Genomic DNA, 16481 nt, shown 5'->3' with positions numbered 1-16481 from the left:
GGTAACAGGAAAGCTGGATGAATGGAAATGGGGAACCCAAGGTCGAGAAGCGGAGAGTGCTGACATGCCCCGGGGCTGGCAAATGATATCACAAAACAATACGTGTATTAATTGTTTAATGAGAAACTAATTTGCTCTTCAAACCTTCACCTAAAGCACCATTTTTTAAAAAAAAAAGTTCAGCAAAGACATAGGATACGCAATCAGTTGTCTTTCTATATACTTGCAATGAAATTAAGAAAATTCCATATACAATAGCATCAAAAACAATAAAATACTTGGGAATAACTATAAAATATTATCGAAAGAAATTAAAGACCTAAATAAATGGAAAGACATTCCGTGTTTATGGACTGGAATACTGAATAACTTAATATTATTAAAATGGCAATACTCCTCAAATTGTTCCACAGATTCAATGCAATTCCTATCAAAATCCTAGCTGACTTCTATGCAAAAATTGATAAGCTGATCGTAGAATTTATGTGGAAATGCCAAGGACCTAGAATAGCCAGAACAATCTTGAAAAAGAACAAAGTTTGAGTACTTGCCTTTTGAGATTTCAAACTTACTACAAAGCTACAGTTATTAAGACTCTGTCATACTGATATAAGGATAGACTTATAGGTCAATGGAATGGAATTGAGGGTTCAGACACAAACCCTCAGATTTACAGTAAACTGATTTTTGATAGGGTGCCAAGACCATTCAATAAGGAAAGATGAGTCTCTTCAACAAATGATGCTGAGACAGCTAGATATCCATACGCAAAAGAAGGAAGTTGGATCCCTACCCACCATATAAAAAATTAACTCGAAATGGATCGTAGTCACAAATTTAAGAACTAAACTATAAAATGGAAGAAAACATGGGCATAAAACTTCATGATATTGGCTTAGGCAAGGATTTCTTAGATAACACAATATAAAAATAGGCAAATGTCTGAATTGACATTTCACTAAAGACGCTGACATCATTAGTCATTAAACCAGAAAAAAAAAAACCAAATCCACTACCACTGAGTCAATTTCAACTGATAGCAACCCTACAGGACAGAGTAGAACTGCCTCATTGGGTTTTCCAAGGAACAGCTAGTGGATTCGAACTGCCAGCCTTTTGGGTAACAGTGGAACCTTTAACTACTTTAGGGAAAAGCAAAGCAAAACCACAATGAAATACTACTTCAAACCCAGTGGGAAAGTTATAATACAAAAGACAGACGATAACAAGTATTGGCAAGGACGTGAAGGAACTAGAACCCTCATACATTGCTGGTGGGAATGTAAAATAATGTAGCTGTTTTGGAAAACAGTCCAGCTGTTCCTCAAAAGGTTAAACATAAAATTACCATATGACCCACCAATTCCACTCCTAGGTACACCCACAAAAAACCCTGTACACGAATGTTCATAGTAGCATTACTCATAATATCTAAAAAGTTGTAACAATTCAAATGCCCATCAACTGATGGTAGATTAAAAAATATATATGGTATATCCATACAATGGAATATTATTTGACAATAAAAAGGAATGAAGTACTGATACATGTGACAAAATAGATGAATCTTGAAAACACTATGCTAAGTGAAAAAAGCCAGTCACAAAAGATTACATATTTTATGATTCCACTTATATGAAACGTCCAGAATAGGCGAATTTATAGAGACAGAAACTTGCCTAGAACTGGGATAAGCCTAAAAGAAAAAGAGTGGCAGCTAATGAGTACAGGGTTTTTTGAGGGGGTGATAAAAATGTTCCAAAATTGATCACAGTGATGGTCACAGAAATCTATGAATACACTAAAAACAACTGAATTATATAATTTAATAGGTGAATTGTACAGTATGTGAATTAGATCTCAATAAAGCTGTTATAAATTGTAAAATGTAAAACACCTGCTTTTCTTGGACAGAGATTAAAGTCACATTCTCACCCAATTTCCCTCTTGACTTCAGATGTAAGTATAAGATAGTGAGCCAAGGAAGTCAGTTTCTCTTTATATTCAAAGTTAACTAGCCCCAGTGCCTGGCTCAGACACAGCACTAGAGAGCAGGAGAGAGGTTATCCAAAGGTAGTCCTATCCATTCATTTTACAAGAGAGAAAACAAAGATAACTTGCCACAGTCCATACACCTCAATAGCTGCAAAGCCAAGACCAGAAACCAAGTCTCTTGACAGGTGAGCTCAAGCTCTCTACCTGAGCATCACCCCACCTTTACCTTTATGGCAGTATCAAAGGGGTCACCATGGTGGCCCTGCTCTTGCCTCTGTAGAGTCCAAGATCCATCTACACATCACTTACTTGGGCAGATACGGTCTCAGGCTCCAAGTTGAATCAGGATTATTACTGAATATTAGACCTAGAAAAATACCTCAGGGACAATCCAACTCAACTCCCTCCTCTAGACAAAGACACAGAAGAGAAAGATCGAGTGACTTGCTCATGGTCTCCAATCTATTTGGTGGCAGAGCTTGAACCAGAGCCCAGAACTCCCAACTTCCAGCACAGTGTTCTTGCCTTTTCCAGGAGTTCTTCAGCCTATACCTTCTCAATATCATGAGCTACAAGGTGGGTAAGGGAAAAGATGGGTGCAGAGCACGTCCTGTTCAATCTCTGTACGAGATGGTCATGGCAGAACTACTACAAACTACACATTTTTTTCGCTTTCTCTTTTTTAAAAGAAATCTTGGCAGGGCTCTGCATAGCATCCACCCGAAGTCCATGCTGAGAGCCATACATGCCTAACACTCACGATGGAGTAAAACAAGGATCAAAATGTTCAATCATGCCTAGTGAGGTGAGTGGCAGTAGACTAGAACAAGTCCTAGGCTGTGGCAGTGAGCAAAGTTGTCTTTGCCTACCCAGTATTCATCCCTCTTTTTCTTGACAGGAGCACCTTGGTTTCCCTTTTGAAAATGTCTCTTCTCCATTTTCAGTCAATATGGGTTGGGTCCGTCTCATCTACTTACCCACCAGGTTCTGGGACCCAGGCCTGGTCAATCCGTCCCGCTGGCCACAATAATTGGTTCAGAGATGGACATGTCTCAAGTCAGCCCAGTAAGAAGCAGACTTGGGACTTCTGGTCCAACCACTGGGAAAAGGTAGTTCTACTTCTGCTGGCCCCTACGTGTCTGTCAGTTTGTTGTACTGCGGGGACTTGCGTGTTCCTGTGATGCTGGAAGCTATGCCACCAGTATTCAGATACCAGCAGGGTCACCCATGGAGGAGAGGTTTCAGCTGAGCTTCTAGACTAAGACAGACTAGGAAGAAGGGCCCGGCAAGCTACTTCTGAAAAGCACTAGCCAGTGAAAACTTTATGAATAGCAGCGGAACATTGTCTGATATACTGCTAAAAGATGAGTCCCTCAGGTTGGAAGACACTCAAAAGACAACTGGGGAAGAGCTGCTTCCTCAGAGTAGAGTCGACCTTAATGACGTGGATGGAGTAAAGCTTTCAGGACTTTCATTTGCTGATGTGGCACAACTCAAAATGAGAAGAAACAGCTGCAAACAGCCATTAATAATCGGAACCTGGAATGTACAAAGTATGAATCTAGGAAAATTGGAAATCATCAAAAATGAAATGGAACGCATAAACATCAATATCCTAGGCATTAGTGAGCTGAAATGGACTGGTATTGGCCATTCTGAATCAGACAATCATATAGTCTACTACTCTGGGAATGACAGTTTGAAGAGGAATGGTGATGCATTCATCGTCAAAAAGAACATTTCAAAATCTATCCTGAAGTGCAACACTGTCAGTGATAGGATGATATCCATACATCTACAAGGAAGACCAGTTAATACAACTACTATTCAAATTTACGCACCAACCACTAGGGCCAAAGATGAAGAAATAGAAGATTTTTATCAGCTGCTGCAGTCTGAAATTGATCAAACATGCAATCAAGATGCATTGATAATTACTGGCGATTGGAAGGCGAAAGTTGGAAACAAAGAAGAAGGATTGGTAGTTGGAAAATATGGCCTTAGTCATAGAAACAATGCCAGAAATTGAATAACAGAATTTTGCAAGACCAATGACTTCTTCATTGCAAATACCTTCTTTCACCAACATAAACAGCGATATACACACTGACCTCATCAAATGGAACACACAGGAATCAAATTGACTACACCTGTGGAAAAAGATGGTGGAAAAGCTCAATATCATCAGTCAAAACAAGGCCAGGGGCCGACTGTGGAACAGACCATCAATTGCTCACATGCAAGTTCAAGCTGAAACTGAAGAAAATCAGAGCAAGTCCACAAGAGCCAAAATACGACCTTGAGTATATCCCACCTGAATTGAGAAACCATCTCAAGAAAACATTTGACGCACTGAACACTAGTAACCGAAGACCAGACAAGTTGTGGAATGACATCAGGGACATCATACATGAAGAAAGCAAGAGGTCACTGAAAAGACAGGAAAGAAAGAAAAGACCAAGATGGATGTCAGAGGAGACTCTGAAACTTGCTCACGAACATCAAGCAGCTAAAGCAAAAGGAAGAAATGATGAAGTAAAAGAACTGAACAGAAGATTTCAAAGTGCCTCTCAAGAAGACAAAGTAAACTATTATAATGACATGTACAAAGAGCTGGAGATAGAAAACCAAAATGGAAGAATATGCTTGGCGTTTCTCAAGCTGAAAGAACTGAAGAAAAATGTTAAGCCTCCAGTTGCAATAGTGAAGGATTCTGTGGGGAAAATATTAAACGATGAAGAAAGCATCAAAAGAAGATGGAAGGAATACACGGAGTCATTACACCAAAAAGAATTAGTCGATATTCAACCATTTCAGGAGGTAGCACAAGATCAGGAACCGATGGTACTGAAGGAAGAATTCCAAGCTGCTCTGAAGGCACTGGTGAAAAACAAGGCTCCAGGAATTGATGGAATATCAATTGAGATGTTTCAACAAATGGATGCAGCGCTAGAGGTGCTCACCTGTCTATGCCAAGAAATATGGAAGACAGCTTCCTGGCCAACTGACTGGAAGAGATCCATATTTATGCCTAGTCCCAAGAAAGGCAATCCAACCAAATGCGGGAATTATAGAACAATATCATTAATATCACATGCAAGCAAAATTTTGCTGAAGATCAGCAGTATATGGACAGGGAACTGCCAGAGATTCAGGCAGGATTCAGAAGAAGATGTGGAACCAGGAATATCATTGCTGATGTCAGATGGATCATGGCTGAAAGCAGAGAATACCAGAAGGATGTTTACCTGTGTTTTATTGACTATGCAAAGGCATTCGACTATGTGGATCATAACAAATTATGGATAACATTGAGGAGAATGGGAATTCCAGAACACTTAATTGTGCTCATGAGGAACCTTTACATAGATCAAGAGGCAGTTGTTTGGACAGAACAAGGGAACACTGATTGGTTTAAAGTCAGGAAAGGTGTGTGTCAAGGTTATATTCTTTCACCATACCTATTCAATCTGTACGCTGAGCAAATAATCCGATAAACTGGACTATATGAAGAAGAATGAGACATCAGGATTGGAGGAAGACTCATTAACAACCTGCGTTATGCAGATGACACAACCTTGCTTGCTGAAAGTGAAAAGGACTTGAAGCACTTACGAAGGATGATTAAAGACCACAGCCTTCAGTATGGATTGCACCTCAACATAAAGAAAACAAAAATCCTTACAACTGGACCAATGAGCAACATCATGATAAATGGAGAAAAGATTAAAGTTATCAAGGATTTCATTTTACTTGTATCACAAACAACACCAACGGAAGCCACGGTCAAGAAATCAAACGATGCGTTGCATTGAGTAAATCTGCTGCAAAGAACCTCTTTAAAGTGTTGAAAAGCAAAGATGTCACCTTGAAGACTAAGGTGCACCTGACTCAAGCTGTGGTATTTTCAATCACATCATATACATGCGGAAGCTGGACAATAAATAAGGAAGATCGAAGAATTGACTCCTTTGAATTGTGGTGTTGGTGAAGAATATTGAATATACCATGGACTGCCAAAAGAACAAACAAGTCTGTCTTGGAAGAAGTACAACTATAATGCTCCTTAGAAGCAAGGATAGCAAGACTGGGTCTTACATACTTGGGGCATGTTGTCAGGAGGGATCAGTCCCTGGAGAAGGACATCATGCTTGGCAAAGTACAGGGTCAGCGGAAAAGAGGAAGACCCTCAACAAGGCGGATTGACACAGTGGCTGCAACAATGAGCTCAAGCATAAAAACAATTGTAAGGATGGCACAGGACCAGTAAATGTTTCATTCTGTTGTGCATAGGGTTGCTGTGAGTTGAAACTGACATGACGGCACCCAAGAACATTTCTGCTGGTGCTGACAACCTAAAACTGTCCAAACCTGCCATAAGGAGACTACTTGAGAATGACGCCAACACTGAAGAAATAAGAGAGGCAAGTCTGACGCCATTATTGTGCTCCTAGACCCAGCTGCACTAGAAGCCAACTCAATCCCTTTTTGCCTAAGTCATTTTGAGTTGTTTCCACCATCTAAACTGAAAGAGTCCTCATTCTTATACTAGATGGCACTCAAATTCTGCCACTAGGGGAAGTGCCTGGGAAAATCACCATTCCCCCCTCTCTCAGCCTCACACAGGGCCTCATGTGTAAGGTAAAGAAGCTCCACCAGCTGATGTTTAAAGGCCCTTCTGCCTCTAAAATGTTGGGATTCTATCAATGTAGTAAAAACCATGGAGATCTTCAAAGGCTATCTCTAGGCCTATAGCCTAGTGCATCGTAATCCATTTGCCTGAACCCATTTCCAGCATTTAACAGGAAGCTCCTTCCAGAACACCTGGCTACACTCACTACACCTCACCATGCCTCACCACACCCTCCCACAAAATAAGTCTGGTTCTCTAACATATTGTGTGGCAATACCGAGTCCAAGTCAGGGTCTCCTTGGGATCTGTCCACTCACAAACAGAAGCCATGGTCCCTGTTTAGCAAACAAGCCTGGCCATGCCGTCAAGTGTGTTCATTCAGTTCTCAACTGGTGGAGGGGGAGGGGAGTGAGGGTGTGACCCTGGGAGTTTGGCTTCTGGCCTTTGTGAACTCTGATCATATGAGTCTCTCACTTGTTAGCAGCTCCGAGAAGTATACCCTGGTTGGGGGCTGGGGGGAGGGAGGATAGTCTGAAACTGTTTAAGATGAGGCCGGGGGATTTCCTTCTCACCTTCCTGTGGCAGGGAGTGCCCAAGAAGGCTATGTGGTGAGATTTCCCTGGAGATTATGCCCAAGTATTTCCTCACGGAGGCTCTGAAACCATTTGGGTGGGGGTGGGGGGGTCCGTGGCTGCCTATCTTTGTGACGGTGGCAGATCAGTAAGGTGAACTGCAGGTGTCAGCATGGTCAGCGTTGTAACTTGAACATTAGATTATCGGGGAAGACGAGTGCAGCTCGCCCACCTCCTCGGACCCGGGAGCAGCCAGAAGGGGCCAACTTCCTGCAACAGCGTGGCCTTCCTGCGGGGCCGGGGGGCGGCAAGGGCCACTGCCCTCAGGGCCGCGAGCGGCAGCTCCGTGGACACACTCGGCTAGTCGCCGGGCTCCGACTGCCAGGGATGCCCGCGGCCTCGCCGGAAACTAGCCGGAACTTGCCGGCTGCTCGGCTCCCTCCCCTGCGCCCGCTCGGGGGGCTCCCGCCAGCCGGGTCTCGCCCGACTCGGGCAGGCCCTCCGCTCCTCAGCGATCGTCCGTGCCCTCCGGGTGTAACCCGAGCGCCCAGGCCCGGAGGGTCGCGCGCTGCCCGGACGCCGGCTCCCCAGCAGATTGCGCTCACCTTACTCGCGGTGGCTTTCTGGAGGCTGCCATTCGGCGGTGACGTGCCCGGGCTCACGTCAGAGGCGCGCAGACCAGCTGATCAGCCAGGAAAGGGCAGGAGGGCTGTGGGTGCGCGCGCACAGGCCGGCCAGGGACCGGCCACGCCTCTCTCTTGGCGTGCGCGCGCCGAGGCCCCGCCCACCCTCGTATTTGCACCCCCGCGGGCATTGCCTCTTTTCCTGCAGGGGGTTAAGGCGCCAGGCAGGGGTGTGTCATCATTTCTGTTCTATTTTCTCGCCATTTCCCAAAGAGAAGAAAGAAGGGCTCTGCTGGCTGAAAGAGCTGAGGCGCGACGAGCTGTCCCGGGGACATTCCGGCCTTTAGGAGGAAGAGGAGCAGGGGGGCGTGGCCAGTTCTGGAAGAATGTCTACGGGGTCGCCGTGCTTTGGAGCAGGGTCTCACTTCTCGGAGCTTTAGAGCTATCCCTACATTATTTCCCCAGCCAGCCTCCAAATCCAGCCGCCTGTCCACTTGGATAACTAATACGTAGCTCAAATTTAACGTGTAAAAACAGAACTCCTGATCCAAGGCACCAAAACAAAATAAAAATGTGCTCCATCGATCTTGCCATCTCAGTCCATGGCGACTCCATTCTTTTAGATGCTCAGGCCGAAAATCTTGGAGTCATCATGCCTCTTCTTTTTCACACCCCACATTCGATCTGCCAGAAAATACTGTTGGCCCTGCCTTCAAAATAGATCCATTAATCTACCACTTCTCACTACCTTCAACGGTCACCCTTCTGGCGTTGGTCACTACTGCGTCACCCAGGTAATGACACAGGGTCCTGACTGGCCTTTCTGCTGTCACCCTGCACCTGCAGTCTAGCCTAAACGCAGCAGCCGCAGCCTGAGGGATTCTTTGAAGTCTTAGATTCTGTTGCTTGTCTGCTCAGCACTTCCCAATGGTTCCTCACTTCTGGCAAGGTAAAACCTCTACATGATCTGCCCCTAAACCTCATTTCCTGCTACTCTTACCTAGCTCACTCTGCCCTAGTTAAACTGACTGCGTTGCTAGTCCCTGAAAAAGCTGGACACACTCATGGCCTTGGGCCTTTGCACTTGCCTCTTTTTCTCTGCCCGGAAAGTTCTTACCCCCCAGATATCAGGCTGCCTTCTTCACCTTAAAACCTCACCTTGCCTTCTAGCCTTTTCTCAAGTGTCACCTTCTCTAACAAAACCTACCCTGACCACCCAGTTTAAAATTGTTAGCCCCCACCACCATCATTTCTAATCCCCTTTACCTTGCTTTATTTTTTTTCCCATAGCACTTTAACCTTTTAACATGCTGAAAGATTTTATCTGTATTGTATTCGACCTCCCCACACACACAGACACACATGCGACATAACCAGTGGTATAGGGGTTGTGTCTGTTTTCATGATGAGCAATACCTGACACACAGTATGTTCTCAATATATATTTTCTGCATTAACAAGTACCCTCAGAACGTACTCTTCTCAAGGGCAGGTGGCTCTCCTGTTCATTGTTAATGTCCCTACTGCTTAGAACAGCACCTGGCACAGAGTTGGCACTAAATAAAAATGACCATGTTTTTTCAAAGGTTGAGTGTTACTTCCTTCTTGACCCTGATGAAGGCCTAATGCACCTTTATCAAATAAGTTTTGCTGCCTGCAAGAACTCAAAGTTCTAGTTGTTATTCAATATGCATTTAGATAAACTAAACTAGGTCCTGCAGAAAGAGTATGAAAGTACTAAAACATGTGGACTTGGAAAGCAACAGACTTCTGTTTCTCGTTCCCAAATTTAAGGAGTCAAAGGAAGAGGGAGACCATAAATAAAATGACTGATCCCAGGCCTCACCTGAGACAGGGTGGGAAAGATGAAGTTGTAAGACAGAAAAGTTGATACCAGAGAGACAGATAGGCAGGACCTGAAGAGAACGGGTATTTCATAATCACTTTGCCTAGGAGAAGAAGCCTTGGCTCAGAATTTACAGCATCTGGCTTTAGAGAAGAAAGAGAAACACTTTGTGTTCCCTGAGCCCGATTTGAATTCCTGTCTACAGGACAACAAAGCTTCCCTCCCCTCTAGAAGTTCTTTGAAGACACCTCAGGGAGAAGTTAAGCAGAATTATAACCACAGGATGAAAAGACCCAGACTGACAGGTTTTTCTCCTGGTTCTGGTGGTCCTCACATCTTTTAAGAGGTGTTAACAGTCACACTAACGTTTACTGAGTGCTATGTGATGTGAGGATTACACCTCAAAATATAGAAAACAAAAATCCTCGCAACTGGACCAATAATCAACATCGGGATAAATGGAGAAAATATTGAAATTGTCAAGGATTTCATTTTACTTGGATCCACAATCGATGCCCATGGAAGCAGCAGTGAAGAAATCAAGCAATGTATTGCATTGGGAAAATCTGCAAAAGACCTTTGTAAGTGTTGGAAATCAAACATGTCACCTTCAGAAGTAAGATGCATGTGACCCAAGCCACAGTATTTTCAATCACCTCATACACGTGTGAAAGCTGGACAATGAATGAGGAAAACCAAAGAAGAATTGAGGCCTTTGAATTATGGTGTTGGCAAAGAATATCAAATATACCATGGACTGCCAGAAGAACAAACAAACCTGTCTTGGAAGAAATACAGCCAGAATGCTCCTTAGAAACGAGAATGGCAGGACTTCGTCTTATGTACTTTAGACATGTTATCAGGAGGGACTGGTCCCTGGAGAAGGACATCATGCTTGGTAAAGCAGGGGGTCAGTGAAAAGAGGAAGACCCTGGACTAGGTAGATTGACACTGTGGCTACAACAGTGGGCTCAAATATAGCAACGATTGTGAGAATGGCACAGGATCAGGCAATATTTCATTCTGTTATACATAGGGCCTCTATGAGTCAGAATTGACTTGATGGCACCTAACAACGACATGTGCCCACAACAGCCCAGTGAGTGAAGTACTATTATTATCTTCATTGTACCGATTCAGGTGACTGAGGCCTATAGAGATTTAATAACTTGCACAAGTGAAAAACCAGCTGTTGTCAGATCAGTTCTGACCCATGGTGCCCCTAGCTCTGTAAGATTTTCAGTGGCTGAATTTTTAGAAGTAGATTTCCAGGCTTTTCTTCCAAGACACCTCTGGATGGACTTGAAACTCCAGCCTTTCGGTCAGCAGCTGAGGGCATTAACTATGGAAGGGATTCTAGAGGTCATTTCATCCAACTTCCTAGTCCATGCAGAGGATAGAGGAAGACAGTCAGCTTCATCATTCAAACTTAGACTGTATGGGCCTTGATGTAAACAGAAACCTGAAGTGCATGGAAACAAGTACTAAATGTCCAAGTATATAAACTATGGACCTGTTACTTTGGTCCCCTAACATCCTTTTGGAGCCCTGGTGGCATAGTGGTTAAGAGCTCAGGCTACTAACCAAAAGGTTGCAGTTCGAATCCACCAGCCGCTCTTTGGAAACACTATAAGGCGGTTCTACTCTGTCCTGTAGAGTCACTATGAGTCGGAATTGTCTCCAGCAATGGGTTTGTTTTTTGTTTTTTTAATATCCGTTTATGCTCCTGGTAACCATCCTATTTCCTGCTAGAGATCTGCCCCTCCTCTCTCACTCGTCTCAGTTTATGTTATCCTGGTGAAATCCTTGGATTCCAGGGGTGTATCGTGTGACACAGGCATAAGCCACAGTGAAAGGCTCAGGGATTGCAATACAATGAGAATTTCACTGTGAGTGCTGGCACAGAGCCTTGCTCCCCTGTGCCAGGTGAGAACCTGGACGCATATACTTTGGAACTGCTGCCTCTGCACACAGCATGAGAATGGCACCAAAGCACCAGAAGGCAGAGCAGAGACAGAGGAAGAGAAACAGAAACCTCCTAATATTTTTTGAGCCCTGAATCCAGCCACGCCTTAAACAAGGTCTTTTCAGATGTCAGCCCCAAAATTCCCTTTTTCGTTTAAGTCAGTTTGACATGGGTTTTCTGTTGCCTGTGGCCAAGAGACTCTACAGAATCGATTATGTTCTGTCTGTAAAATTAAATTTTCTGCATGAAGTAGATATTTTCTTAATATAAATAATCATGAAATGATAAATGAAAATGGTAGATTGCAAAACAATTATTTTATTTAAAAATTCTTTTTATTAAAAAGAAGCTCAAAGTACTAATCATTTCTCTGACCCTTTCTCCTTTGAACACATCACGAAAGAACCTGTTCCATCTTCCAAATCTGAGCTCTACAGGCAATAGTATGCCTCTAGCATTCAACATGATAACTGGTTGATGGCCTGACCACTTACTGGATGGGGGACAACTTCCCTTTTGCTAAACCCCAGATGAGAAGACTAAACAATAGAAATTTTTGTACAAGATCAAACTAAATTACAACTTCAGAGGAGGATTTTCATCTTTCCAAACATTTCGATTTGTTCTAATAAAACCGATAGTTATAGAAACAGTGATGAGTGAGGCTCTCATAAATTGTTATACTATGGCCAAGTTCTTTCCTTCCTTTTTGTAAAGTTAACTAAAAGATAGGCTTGTGGCTACACCCCAGAAAGGAATGGGAGAAGAAAAGCCAACTTTCAGGATTTCAGAGTCTGCCAAAACAATGTACTGTAAATTAAGGGTGGGAGAATGCATTTGGCTCAGTTCAGAATCCACTCACCCATTGTGTTCAATGAAAACTACACTTAGACCTTTTGATATCTGAATTCCATTTACTCTTGGCAAAGTTCAGTTCTCTGGTTCAAATAAAACTTTAAGAGGCCCGGAGGGTTTCTTGGACATCAAATGGTTCTTGCACAAACAACATATTGATGAGCTAAGTGTAAATGAATCAAAAATACTCAGAGTAAGCGTTCTCTGAAACACATAGACCCTCCCATGCTACAGGAACAAGGACTCAGGGAAGCACTACAGTTGTGCCTTCCTTTAAGGAGTATCCGTTTTCACCACATTTTATCCTCTTCTCTATTAGCCTTTGGGGGACCTTTGCAAATTGTGGGAAAAGGAATAGGTGTTTATGATGCTGACTTCTCCAAAGGTGTTTACAATGCTGACATCTCCCAGTTCCTTCCTGGCTGTGTCCTAAAAGTTGGATAAAGGCAGCATAACCTAGAGGTCATAGTCAAGAGATAAGTTCTGGCCCTCTGGCGGAAAATAGGTGCGTGACTTTAAAACAGGCAGAGTCTACTCTTTTCTGGTTTCTTAAAGGATTGAGCTTAATGAACCCCTTCCAAGGCTACCATGCAATGATCAAGTCCTGTGAGGAAGACTTGAAGCTGACAGCCTGGCAGATATGTTTTGGGTGGCCCTCACTATATATATACACGTATATATGTATCTATATATATGTGTTTTGTTTTTTTTTATATATATGTGTATATATATGTATATATATTTATATGCATATATATTTGTGACAGCTTTATTGGGCAATAATTCACATACCATACAATTTACTCGTTTAAAGTGTGCGATAGTTTTTAATATATTTACAGAGTTGTGTAACCACTACCATAATCAATTTTAGAACACGTTTATTGCCCCAAAAAGAATCTCCATACTCCTTAGCAATCATCCTCTCCCATTCCCCCCATCCCCACAGCCCTGGGCAACCACTAAACTACTTTCTGTCTCTGTAGTACCTATTATGGACCTTTCATATAAATAAAATCATTCAATATATGGTCTTTAGGGACTGGCTTTTTTCATTTCGCACATTTTCAAGGTTCATCTTCGTTGTAATATGTATCATTACTTCATTTCCTTTTTATGGCTGAATAATATTCCATTGTGTGAATATACCACCTTTTTTATTTATCCATTCATCAGTTTATGAATGTTTGAGTTAATCTCACTTTTTGTATACTATGAATAATGCTGCCATGAGCGCTCATGTACAGGTTTTTGCATGGGTAATGTTTTGACTACTGTTGAGTACATACATAGCAGTGGAACTGTTGAGCCATATGGTAACTCTATACACAACCTGCTAAGAAACTGCCAAACTTTTCCATTTCACATTCCCACCAGCAGTGTATGAGGATTCCTATTTCTCCACATCCTCACTAACACTATTATCTTTTTTTTTAATTATAGCCATCCCAGTGGGTGTGAAATGGTATCTCATTGTGGTTTTGATTTGTGTTTCCCTGGTGGCTAATGATGTTGAGCATCTTTTCATGTGCTTGTTGGCCATCTGTATAACCCCTTGGGAAAACTGTGTATTCATAGCCTTTGCCCATTTTTAAATCGGGTTATTTGTCTCTTTATTGTTGAGTTGTAAAGGTTCTTTATATATTCCAGATACAAGTCCCTTATCAGATACATGATTTGCGAATATTTTCTCCCATTCTGTTCTAATTTAATTCTAATTAGATGCCAGCATTCAAAAAGGAAGATTTTCCAATTTAAAAATGCATTATCTTCAGTTTCTTTTGGAAAACCAGAAGGTTGGTTTGGCAACATTGGCTCTTCTCAGCAGCCACAAGCAGCAAGAACTGATCAGGGTCTTTCTCCCTTGACATAGGACAAGAAGCCCTCCATTTGACCACCTAAGCTCTTCTACTTTACCTGCCAGACCATGTTTGTGACTCTTTTCCTAGAGAATCTGACAAACCATGGCCTGGATTTCAACGCCACTGAAACTGCCCTAGCAGTTGCGTTAAAGTAACTATTTCTTGCCAGAATGTTTTCACCTTTGGCACTTAAACACAGAATCCCCCAAAACCTCTTGCCATCGAGTCAATTCCAAGTTATGGCAACCCTACAGGACAGAGCAGAACTGCCCCCATAGGGTTTTCAAGGAGTGGCTGATGGATTCAAACTGCCAACCTTTTGGTTAGCCGCCTGAGCACTTAATCACTCTGTCACCAGGGCTCCTCTAAAGTTAGCACCAAACTAGCAAGTCCTTCATTCTTTCTGTTTTGTAATTTGGATTTTGCAAGGCATGGGGCGACTCACTGGGGCTTGGCAGGGCTCCCAGAATTTTGTCAGTCCTGTTGATACTGATGTCATGAATGTCACTTGCCATAATGCACCCTCATTACTAACTCAAGCCAGTCAAATTCAAGTAAATGGAGCTGAAAAACAGCAACAGGCTGCTTGAGCTTCAAAACACTATACAAGAATACCCAGAAGAACAACTTACTGTTTAGGACCACAACCCAGAAAGAAAAACACTATTATTGCTAGTTATTCCTTTCCCTGATCACAATTTGCCAGCTAAAAGCAGCACTTTCAAAACAAAATATCTCTAAAAAGATATCTTAATAACTTAACCTAGTCTTATAACATTCTTTTCCTCTATTTCTCTTTGACCTTCGTTTTGGATTTTATTCATTCATCTCTTCATTTAAAATATTCTTTTATTCTTTTTTTTTTAAAAACAGCTTTATGAGATATAATTAATGTACCATAAAATACACCCATTTAAAGTGTACTATTTGGTAGTTTTTAGTATATCCACAGAGTTGTACAACCATCACCCTCATCAATTTTAGAATATTTTTATCACCCCATGAAAAAACCCTGTACCCATTAGCAGTCACTCTCCAATCACCCCTTATTCCGTCCTCCAGCCCTGGGCAAGCACTGATATACTTTCTGCCTTTACAGATTTTCTCATTCTGGACATTTCATATAAATAGAATCACACAATATGTAGTCATCCATGACCAACTTCTTTCACTTAGCCCAATGTTTTCAAGGTTCATCCATGTTTTAGCACATATCAGTACTTCATTCCTTTTATGGCTGAATAACATTCTACTATATGGATATACTGTATTTTATTTATCGGTTCATCAATTGGTAGACATTTGGATTGTTCCCACTTTTTGTCTATTATGTATAATGCTGCTATGAACATTCATGTACAAGTGTTGTATTTTCATTTCTCCTGGGTTATATACCTAGGAGTAAATAGGGTTGCTATGCATCAGAATTGATGGCAATGGGTTTACTTTGAGTTATGGTAACTCTATGTTTAGTATTTTGAGGAACTGCCAAACTGTTTTCTAAAGTGGTTGCACCATTTTCCATTCCCACCAGCAGTAATAAGTGTTCCAATTTCTCCACATCCTTGCCTATTCTTACTATTTTGTATATTGCTCCTCATCCCTCCATCAACTTTCTCCAGATTTCAAATAAAATTCCTAATGGCTTTTGCCATTTGGGGATTAGGAGTGGCATTTAATTTTAGAATGAACCCTTTCCTAGCTTTCCTTTTGGGGAAACCATTAGAAAACTAACACTTTGAAGGTCCCCCTTACTCTTTTAAATCAAATTTGTTTTCTCAGTGCAGCCTGAGTCTCTAAGTAACTAGTCTATATATTTTAGATACAAACAAAAGAATACAATTCAATCATTTAAACCAAAGCCATAGATTTATGGGATTATAAAGGTACTCAAACCAAAGAGATTCATGTGTGCAAGGCCAAACAGCTGGTTTACTGCAGAGCAAGACTGGAACCCAGCTTCTGCTTCCCCTGAATTGCTCTTGTCAGTTCACTCCACAATCTCTCAGTTAGCTGTGCTTAGCAAACATTTGGGGCAGCTGTGATTCTAGAGCAAGGGCTGCACCCATACACACAAAGGAAAGTGGAGAATTCGGTGATTCCCAGGATAATTCCTACCACGTAACCTA

At 42.1% G+C, this 16481-nt stretch overlaps 1 protein-coding gene across 2 annotated transcripts in view; it reads right to left on the bottom strand.

Annotated features, from left to right (window-relative positions):
- Positions 1-7929, bottom strand: part of XPNPEP1 (X-prolyl aminopeptidase 1) — a 66368-nt gene extending 58439 nt beyond the window's left edge. The window contains exon 1 of one of the 2 annotated variants that reach the window (XM_023546748.2): positions 7806-7929. In XM_023546748.2, the coding sequence (XP_023402516.2) occupies positions 7806-7837 (32 nt within the window). In that variant the 5' untranslated portion in view covers positions 7838-7929. Of the gene's footprint in view, positions 1-7200; positions 7223-7805 lie in introns of those variants that run through there. The other variant, XM_064269341.1, reaches the window with a different exon arrangement.
- Positions 7930-16481: the final 8552 nt, after the last annotated feature.

The sequence above is a fragment of the Loxodonta africana genome, chromosome 16 (assembly GCF_030014295.1).
Source record: "Loxodonta africana isolate mLoxAfr1 chromosome 16, mLoxAfr1.hap2, whole genome shotgun sequence".
Lineage (NCBI taxonomy): Eukaryota > Metazoa > Chordata > Mammalia > Proboscidea > Elephantidae > Loxodonta > Loxodonta africana.
This window is presented reverse-complemented; position numbering and strand designations above follow the sequence as displayed.